The 10,460-nt window shown below is 39.3% G+C and overlaps 1 protein-coding gene across 1 annotated transcript in view; it reads left to right on the forward strand.

Moving 5' to 3' along the window:
• ttyh3b (tweety family member 3b) overlaps nt 1-6,036 on the forward strand; it is a 32,354-nt gene extending 26,318 nt beyond the window's left edge. Inside the window, exons 14-15 of the mRNA XM_055009905.1 lie at nt 1,371-1,446; nt 3,019-6,036. Of these exons, the coding sequence (XP_054865880.1) occupies nt 1,371-1,446; nt 3,019-3,153 (211 nt within the window). The 3' untranslated portion in view covers nt 3,154-6,036. The remainder of the gene's footprint in view (nt 1-1,370; nt 1,447-3,018) is intronic.
• Nucleotides 6,037-10,460: the final 4,424 nt, after the last annotated feature.

Below are 10,460 nucleotides of genomic sequence, written 5' to 3' on the forward strand. Positions count from 1 at the left end.
AAGTTTCACCCTGCTTGTTACGTGTTGTTGCCACAGAACTGATGCTCTGAATGCAAAAGAAAGTACAGATGAGAAACAAGCACATATATATATATATATATATATATATATATATATATATATATATATATATATATATATATATATATATACATATTCTGCCACTGCTTGTTACTCTTTAAGTTAATCAAGCGCAATATAGTAAGTTTGAAGCCATAAATCAGAAAGTTGCCAGTACCTGTGCACTGAAAATCTTATATTATTTATATCATGAACAAAACCTGTATGTGTAACTATATTGATGACTATATTCTGAAGCACCTCACAGGGCTGTAGACATATTTATTCCCGTCTAGGCTGCCAGATAGTCAGTTTTGATACCTCCTAACGTGATGTGAAAGTAAGGACACTTACACTGTCCCTTAAACTTAAAATTTCACAAGCCTCACTCTTTTGTCAAAGCTAAACTATCTTTACATATCATACAGCCTTATATACGTTTTACGAACTTGGTGTTTTTATTGAATTTGTCCTTGAAAAATAAGAATCAGCTGCCAGCTTTAAAATTACCAGCTACCAAAGGAGCAGATTCATGTAATCCTGTCAAATCCGTTCCATAACTTACAATAGCAAACTATGGAAACTGGTTTGACAGTGAAGTAAACTATACACTCACATTTTAAGGACCAGTCAAGCTACCTGGGAAAAATACCTCTGTGTAACTTTAATAATTTAGACTATTTTATGTACTTTTTTTAATGTTAGAACTTTGGGGTTCTCCCATACAGACAGTGTCACCTTGTAGTAATAAGATGAAGCATATGTGTTTGTTTTTTCAGACATTTACAGTACCAATCTCAGGTTTTTAGGTGTCTGATGCTCTGTCATAGATATAATACAGATGTGTTCTTATTCAGCTTCCTATTAAATTGTGCTTGCAAGGGATATTTAAAGCCTAACTGATAAATATTTCATATGTAATGTCTTATTGAGTCTGTTAAAAATTGAATGTTGCAATACAAATTACCAACTTGATTCAAAATATGTCCCTAAAGGCAGTGTCCTGTGGCTACCGACACTGATAAAAATACTATTTTACTGAGTCAGTGTCCCATTGTGAGAGTAAAGGTTTTGTGCATTGTTCAGAGAGAATGTTACCTATGTTGGACTGTGGCAGATGTGTTTAACCGCTGGCTATATAGTACCAAGCATTAAGTCTTTCGTTTGTAATTGTTATTGAGGTCATTTGTCAGAGGCCATCTGTTAAAGAGTCATTATGTCCTAATGATGAGCAGACCACAGATCAACAAAAGATCAGCAACTCAGCTGCAGGGTGACCACATGCAGTAACCTCTTATTCTATAATGCAGGAGCCAGAACGCAAACTTTCAGAACCCTCGGTGTGAGAACACCCCCCTGATTGGCAGGGAGTCCCCTCCACCCTCTGTAAGTGCACACTTTCTAGAACACACTCTCCCTCAGCTATCTTCCAATACCCACAGTGCAGCTGGGAAATAGTTCAAAACTCACAGAGATGGCATTTTTTTATTTTATCTGTAATGAAGGAAGACCAGCAAATGATCAGATATCCTATCTCTGCTGTGTTCACAGCATGCTATATGTGGATATTGGAAGCTAGTCCCCTGTCCCTACACCACTGCAAGTGTCCTCTGTGCTCAAACTAGACCGTGATCACGGATCGCCTTCATGAAGGTCATTTTGGCAGCCTGGGATAACTGGAAGCTTGAAAAGAAGCCTGTTGTTAGCTGGGTTTGCACATGCATCAAAAGAGGGGGTTGACTGTGTAACAGTTGTTAGATGCAAAGTTGTTCTCTATTTCTGATGTAAAAAGTCTGGTTGGTTTCACCATGGCTGTCAGTGCTGTGTGAGGAGAACTTGCAGACCACATAACATTCATTTCTGTTGCGGACCAGCTCAGAGACCTCGCTGAACCTCAAACGCTTAAAAAATAGAGATCCTGACTGTTGTGGCTTTGACAGGGTGCTGCTGGGCCTGTAGTTGTGGATGTTGTTCCATGCAGTAACAACTGCATACATTATACAGTACAATACGGTGGACTGACAAAACTGATTTAACAAACCTAGCGTGGTTACTTTATAACACCTTTCAGGATGCATTTCTTGCTCCATGCCACCTGGTCAAACTCGGTAATTTTTGACAATTCTGCCCCCGAGCAAACTTGAGCCCAAACCTCTAAAGTTCCTGCTCCCCCTCCCCCCTGTTCCCACAGTGTGTCTATGTGTGCATTTTCTGGTCGAGGTGTATGTGTCCTCTGTTTCTGTGCCCCCTCACCCTTCACCATTGAACAGCCACAGGAGCACTGTCCCCACCTCCACTGTTGAACTGTAGTAGCCAACAAAATGACCACGATTCATCATTCTTAGACAGGGCTGTCGACTGGGCCGTCTTCCTGTGCAGAGCTGCTCTTCTGTCTTCTGCAGTGATGTGGAAACTAGAGACGTCCAACTCGAACTAGCTAGGTGCTCACAAGAGACCACTAACTCATACCAGGCTAACCTACTACATCAGAAGTAGAGCACTAACTATTAATGAGTCACATCTAATTTACAATAACATCATCAAGACCTAATCAGCTGAAATAATAATGAATGACTGTTGTAATCAAACCCCGGCTGTCCAAATGACTGGTCACAGTATTTCTGCTGTACCTGTGCGTTTGTGTCTCATGTCATCCATCCTGGACTTGTGAAGTATCTATCTATCTATCTATCTATCTATCTATCTATCTATCTATCTATCTATCTATCTATCTATCTATCTATCTATCTATCTATCTATCTATCTATCTATCTATCTATCTATCTATCTATCTATCTATCCTCAGTATAAATAAGGATTAATTATAGCCCATCCATGCTGTCTGTGTCTTCCTTTTGTCCCTTTTTCTTGTCTCTTTCTCTTTTTCCCTACTTTTCATTGTTTCCCATTCTTTTCTCTTGCGCTTCCTTTCCTCCTCTGTGCCCTCTGTCTCTTTAGTACACCTCCAGTATGAGAGCAAAGTACCTGGCCACCAACCGACCAGACCAGAATCGACGTTCCGTTCCCAACGACCAACTGGATCCCGCTAGCCGGCCTCACCCTGCTGCCCGACCACAGTCCTCAGTCCACTAGAGACCAGTTCACTCCCAGTACTGCCTGAATCCAGTTCTCACAGCCAACAGCAAGACCCAACACAGCGCTCACACCAGAGCTCACCCAGAGCTGAGTGCTTTTGAGCACCAACAGGACCCCACTTTGTCCAGGTCCACTGAATTTCACCATCACTGACCGGTTCACCAGAAACAACGCAGCAAGCCTGAACTCATCGATCAGGCTCCACAGCACAGGACAGCACTTTGAAGGTCAACTTCTGCATCTCACAGTAATCCAAAGTAAACCGTCAAAACCGATCACTATTTCTACTTGTCCTCTTCATGCACGTTCCACCACTGCTGTGATGGATCAGCCCTCATACCCACAATGCATAGCAACAAAAGCACCTCGCTGCCACAGTTTCTTCTATTTTCCAACTGTCTCTTTCTCTGCTGGAGTCTGTACACTGCCTTCCAGTGGAGACATCTACGCCGCTCTCAAAACTCAACCCCCCCGACGCTATCACATTCAGACCGCACACTCACACACAGACAAGTGCACACACAAAGCACACACACGCTGTACAGAGCTGTAAATAGTGATCATGTGCTTTATTCTGATTTCATAAAAAGTAGACTGTTGAATCCTTTCTGGTCATGTGGTGTGCTGCGTGTTTGTCATGAAAATTCTTGCTGTATCTCTCATACAAACACAAATAGGCAGATAGTCTAACTGAACACTCATCTGTATAAATAATAAGCCAGTGAATCAGAAAGCCATCTTTAGATAGAAACTGAACTGTGTCAACACATCCACATTCTCTCTTTAGCTTAACATTGTCGTCTAAGACTTGAATCGTGAGCTCAAACAGCGCGTGTCCACGTCTCTTTCCGTATTCGTTAAGGTGCACATACAGTACATGCATCGATTGATGCATTTTTGAACATGAGCCAGGAATTCTGTTTTGAAGTAACCGCTTCGAATTATGGGGAAATGGAGTCAGAGACAGTGGACACAAGAAGGCTCAACCTGTGCCAAAAAACTGAATAATTAAATGAGGGATGCCTGATTCTGTCCTACTGCCTCCGGTTGTGTCACATGGAATGCTTTCCTTCCGACTGACGCTTAAAGGGAACAGAAAAGACACTTGAAAAGGGAAGGAATGGACTGATAATTGTGAGTACACATTCGTAAGGTGCTATGTAAAGCAGTCAAGGACCCAGAAGATGATCACGACTGTGGAGGGACGTTTTTTTGTTTTTTTTTTTTTTTTTTTACTTTCATGTTTTTTTTCATTCAGGGATGTGATCAGGAGTATAAAAAGCAGTAAAAATAGAACCATCATTACAGAAAGAAAAATTATGTCCCAAAACCTGGAGAAAAAAAATCATGTCCCTGATTAATATTGTTACATAGAAGTGTTCAAAAATGCAGGACAGTGGGTGTTTTTATTTAAAATTTTTTTTTATCATAAGCTAACATTCAGGATGTGATACTGTGACCAACTGTAGTATTCTGTTCTATTCTTCTATACTGTTTCTTTCTTCCTGTGTTTTTTTGGGGTTTTTTTTGTTAATTGTTGACCTGGGATCAGCCTTTAGCCATCAATAGTGTTTTTTTTTTTCTTAAAAAAAAAAAAAAAAAAGAAAACCCACAAGCACAAATTCTCTTTAAGGTGACTTTGTGAGCTGGAGAAGTAAACCTCACTGCCTGGGACACTGCCAGTGGCTTTTCCTCCCTCTCTGAAACTCTGTGTACAGTGTATAAAAACAGTAGTCGTGAACCCGTGTGTGTGTGACATCACTGCAGCGTGATTGGCTATTGCTCTATCTCAGTGTTACTCTGTGTGAGTACAGTGATCAAATGTGTCTGACTGGCCACAAGCGAAAGCCAGCCTATCTAGCCTGAGTCATTTCTACGTTGACGCTACACACACTCACACACAAACACGCTTTACAGACACACACACACACACATTTCATACACACTGCAGTATCATATAAATCCCATCTTTTCCCTACTTTTGTCCTGTTTACATTCATGTCTAGAGCTGTAGTAACTGCACGCCCTCCCACACTGATAACCATTTGCATTATGGGTGATGTAGTAGGTAGTAATCACATTTCAGAGGAACCCCAGAATCTGGTAGGTAACTGAACGAGCAGAGCCCTACCATTCAAACACCATTCCTGTACAGCATTTTAATATCGTATTATTAATCAATGACCACTTCTCGTATTAGCGAGACAATCTTACATGTGTGATTCTACTAGGAAGGAAATGTCCATGTTATGGTAACAATGCTACCTATGGTCTAGTACTTTACAGTGTTTTTTTGCACCATTGATGCAAACAATGTTAAGATCTGTGGGACTAGTCACTGTTAAATGGCCTTTCATAATGTTTTTAAACTCTTACAACACTCTTCATATCACATGTTTTTTTATTTTTCTCTGTCTTGTAAAAATCAGACTTTAAAGATAAAAATAATAGCTAGCTGTTTTGTAGGAGAATAAAGGCAAGAGCAGCGTTTTTCCTCTCTTATTAATGGTGAATGACTCTCTGTCTTGCAATGTTTTAATAAAACTATTCCAGTGTAGTCTGCACACCTGGCTTAAAGTCGTATTTGAAGTTCTGCGCAATGCTCTCTGAGATTTGACCAATCTGGTACAGTGTGTCTTAACGGAACAAAAGAGCCAAGCTCGTGTTTTAGACTTGATAATATGTGTGTGTGTGGCATTTACAGGATTTTAAATACACTTCTGCACAGATGTGACAGACAAACAATGTTTTCTATGGCTGTTTTTATTTTCTGATGGTTTAACTAAGATATTAATGATATACATGTCGAAACTGTGGTAATGATATCATTCAGCCTGGAATAAATGTTTTAAAAAAAGAAATTAAAGCAACTTTAACGTACTGATCATGGCTGTTGCTTCTTTTTATCACAACTTTCTTTTTCTGTAATGTTTACTTGACGTAACTGGGGTGTAGTGCTCTCTGATATTCAAGGAAATGTGGAGTTCACTGTCAACTGATAGATTTAAACAGTCTTTAAATATCTTCACTGACAATAAAATACTCAGTGTGTGAATTTTGTAGCCGTTAAACTTTTCTCCCTTGTTGTGACCCACTTTACTAGAATAATACACTACTGTTCAAAAGTTTGGGGTCACTTAGAAATGTCCTTATTTGGGAAAGAAAAGCATTTTTTCTCCAATAAAGATAATATTAAATTAATGAAAAATACAGTCCAGACATGGTTAATGTGATAAATGACTATTCTAGCTGGGAAAAGCTGATTTTTAATGGAATATCTCCATAGGGGTACAGAGGAACATTTCCAGCAATCATCACTCCTGTGTTCTAATGCTACATTGTGTTAGCTAATGGTGTTGAAAGGCTAATTGATGATTAGAAAACCCTTGTGCAGTTATGTTAGCACATGAATAAAAGTGGGAGCTTTCATGGAAAACATGGAATTGCCTGGGTGACCCCAAACTTTTGAAGGGTAGCATACATTCAGCTTCCATCACTGATGTGACTTTGTTTTCATGTTTCAAATGTAGAGAATTAAAATGACTGTTGGCCGAATGTGACAAAATAAGAGAAATACCTCCATTGATTTTGTCATTCCAACATTTTTTAGCAAATTTCACAAGAATAGGTGCATATAAATGTTCTGTGTACAAGATTTTGAAGATAAATCTGGCATTAGTATAGCAGCAAACTGGATGAAGTGGACAAATGACATCTTTAGCAGAGAATGAAGTCATACTCTCTCTGGGTGGACTTCAATCCAAGCTGCTGTGCTCTATGTTTTGGCTGCTGTGTCGTAGTGAATGTAAATGCATGTGGATTCCTCCCTTTAAAACTGTTGGCCACCACTGCGTTTATAAAGACGAACCTCCCCCACTGCATTGTTAAAGCAGAAAGTGCAGTTCAGCCGGTGCCTCTACAGGGGTAGCCAACACGGTACCCCCGGGCGCCTGGTTGCCGGATGAGACCATGTGACACATGTTCTAAAAATAACACTAGTCACCATGATATTCCTTATAAAAAAATTATAGTTGCTGTTCTTTTGAAATCAAAAATACTTACATTAATGCAGATTTTAAATTACAATATTTATTATAATTTTTTTTAAAAACAAAAATGTCTTCGGTGTAAATGAACTTTGACCGTGTCCGAGTCAGAGTTCACTGCGCATGTCAAACCACCACGTCACTCTGCTGCAGCATCCGGACGCAGACACTTTGGGAAGATAAATGTGGTTTTTACCCCCAAAACATGACAGAAAAGCGAAAGAGAAAACACGATTTTCACGATGACTGGGAGGAAGAGTTCTTTTTCACGACAGTGAAAGATAAATGTATGTGTCCTATTTGCGGGGCGACTATTGCATCGGCAAAGCGGCACAATGTGGAGAGACGCGACGTTAGCCGCTACAAAGCCTCCATGCTAACTAGCCACCTGCTAGCGCACATAGACTGTATGCGCACTACAGACAGGAAAACCCGGGACTTAAAGCAGCTTTGGCATCTACTACGCGGTGAAAAGTTTCTTCGTGGAGAAAAATGTACCATTAGAAAAGCTTGTTTCTGTGACAACTGGGGCTCCTCCATGACGGGTCGCCATGCAGGCTTCATTGTACGATGCAGAGGTGATCCAGACTTCCCAACATTCCTACATTACCACTGCATCATTCACCAGCAGGACATATGTATGTACAAAAGTGGCCGGATTTGATCATGTGATGACTCGTGTCATGAAGATCATAAATGGCTCCAAAGCCAAACAACCAGGACATTGAAGGTGCTGCTGGAGGCGCTGTTAGCTGAACATGGTGACCTGTTACTACACACAGAAACCCCATGGATCAGCAGGGGACCAGTTTTGCAGCGTTGTTTGTCACTGTTGGCCGAAATCAAAGAGTTCCTGCAATCCAAAGTGGAAGACACCTTGCTGCTTGAGGACACTGAGTGGATTCTTGACCTTGCATTTTTAACGGACGTCACTGGGAAACTGAACCATCTGAACTGTGAGCTGCAAGGTAAAGGTAAGACATGATAAGCTCTGCAATGCCAGGCTTCCCGCTAACACACATTTACAGACAAAGAAAGAGGTAACATGTTGTCATTCAAAACACCGTGCCATTACACAAAAGTGTGAAAAATAATTTGTTGAAAACATGTAATGATTTGTTGTTATGATCTGTTAAAAATGTTGCAATGCTGGTGAAAAAGACTGGTGATTAGTACTAATGTGACAGGATTCATTCCAAAATGTGAAAGAGTTAATTTTTTTTCTTACATAACTGATAATTTGTACAAACATGGGACAGAGTTCATGAATTGTTCAAAAATGTTACAAAGGTAGTGGTTTGCACAAATGAAGCATGATTTGATGACAGTTAATGATTTCCTAAAAATGTTAGAAGTGACAATTTGCACAGAAATGTAACTGGTGTGATTTTGAACAAAATGCTGCAAATAGGCTGATTCATACAAAACTGCCAAGAAAGATATTTACAAAAGTTTCAGAGATGGGATACCTCTGACTTTTAAATATTGGAACAGATTTCCATATGTGTGTGTGTGTGTGTGTGTGTGTGTGTGTGTGTGTGTGTGTGTGTGTGTGTGTGTGTGTGTATTTCCTACCGTCATTGTTGTGGAAATCATTGTTAATAATTATTGTGAGGAATAATTAACATAAATGTGATCAGACAGTCTTTTTTACATATTATTTTCATTATTATTATTATTGTTTAAAGATGATGGTGCAAGTTTGCTGTTGAGGAAGTTTGTATCAAACAAGGTGCCCTTCGTACTACTCAGTACCCTTGAAGTTGCTCTCAGGTTCAAAAAGGTTGGTGACCCCAACTCTAAAGTATGCTATTAATGTTACTTACTTAGTTCATGAGAATTCATTTCAGTCCAGCTCAGTGTGAGAGTCTCTACTGCTGTTTTGCTTTGCTCTTTATTCCTCTCCGCTGTGTGTCATTGTGGAAGAGCTTGCAGCAGAACAGACATGAATGACAGACACAGGTCAAGGTCAGGTAACTGGAATTTGTCACAACCATTCAGTGTATTTTACAGTCTTAGTTAGGCTACTGGCTCTGTCTGAAAGGTTCCTTATAGTTGTTAATGACAGTAAAGGGAGCTGTGGGCGATGTACCTGATGATTTAGTCACTCAAATTCACTTTAAATCACCATGTCTTGAAATGTGTAGATACTGTATATTGAATTTTAATTACATTTAGTACTCTAGAGATTTTAAAATTAGAAGTGTTTTTATAATATAGTATTGTATAGCAAGATTTTTCAGAGTATATACTAACCTTTAATGTTAATGTCATTAACCTGCCTTTTTGTTATTTTATGTTGTATGTAAGCTGCTGAACACTTGAATTTCCCTGAGGATTGATAAAGTATCTATCTATCTATCTATCTATCTAGCTATCTAGCTATCTATCTATCTATCTATCTATCTATCTATCTATCTATCTATCTATCTATCTATCTATCTATCTTTCTATCTCTGGTGACATCCAGTGCTTCTCAATGGTTCATGCAACACCTTTAATGTGATGTTTTTATTATTTTAGAGTTTCATTTATTTTACCACAGCTGTTTGCTGTAAATGTCACATTGAGGATGATTTGTTATATTTCTCACTTTATGAACTCTTGATCATTTATTAATTGCAGTTTTAAACGATTTAATTGGACTCTTTTACCTCATAAATATGAATCCTTAGTCCCTTGTTTTACATAGGTTCTGCATTCAATTTTAAATTTTGAAAATAAGATTTAAAGTTAGTCCAAAAGCTCATGAAAATACACTAGAAAATCAATCAAACCCCAAGTCCCACATTTGTAATATACTCTTCATGATGCTCTGTGAGGTTCTTCTTATTACTCACTGCTAGAACGTGGCTTTGTTCAGCTTCCATATTTTGGAAGAAACTGTCTTTTATCTCCATCTAGTGGTCATCACTGCCTCAGCCTTAATATGTGCTCTGGGTGATGCAGGCCTGTCTCCAGGTGGAGTCTTGAGAAGTCTCAGTATTTTTTGGGACGATGAAGCTCTTGCAGAGAATCCAGCAACGTAATTCTCTCACAGATGCTGACAACCCACCATTACTGATACACCGAGCTCATTTAGCTGAACACACCACACGCTCTAAGTCCAACCAAAACAAGACATGACACTTGATCTTGTGTCACAGCAGCTGTCTGGTGAAAACTTCTTACTGCTGCATTTCTTTTCTAGTCTGAGCTGTTTTTTTTCTTTCTTTTTTTTTTGTTCATCATGAGTCAGCGGACAGCTTTCCACAGAGG

Source organism: Amphiprion ocellaris, chromosome 4 (genome assembly GCF_022539595.1).
Source record: "Amphiprion ocellaris isolate individual 3 ecotype Okinawa chromosome 4, ASM2253959v1, whole genome shotgun sequence".
NCBI lineage: Eukaryota > Metazoa > Chordata > Actinopteri > Pomacentridae > Amphiprion > Amphiprion ocellaris.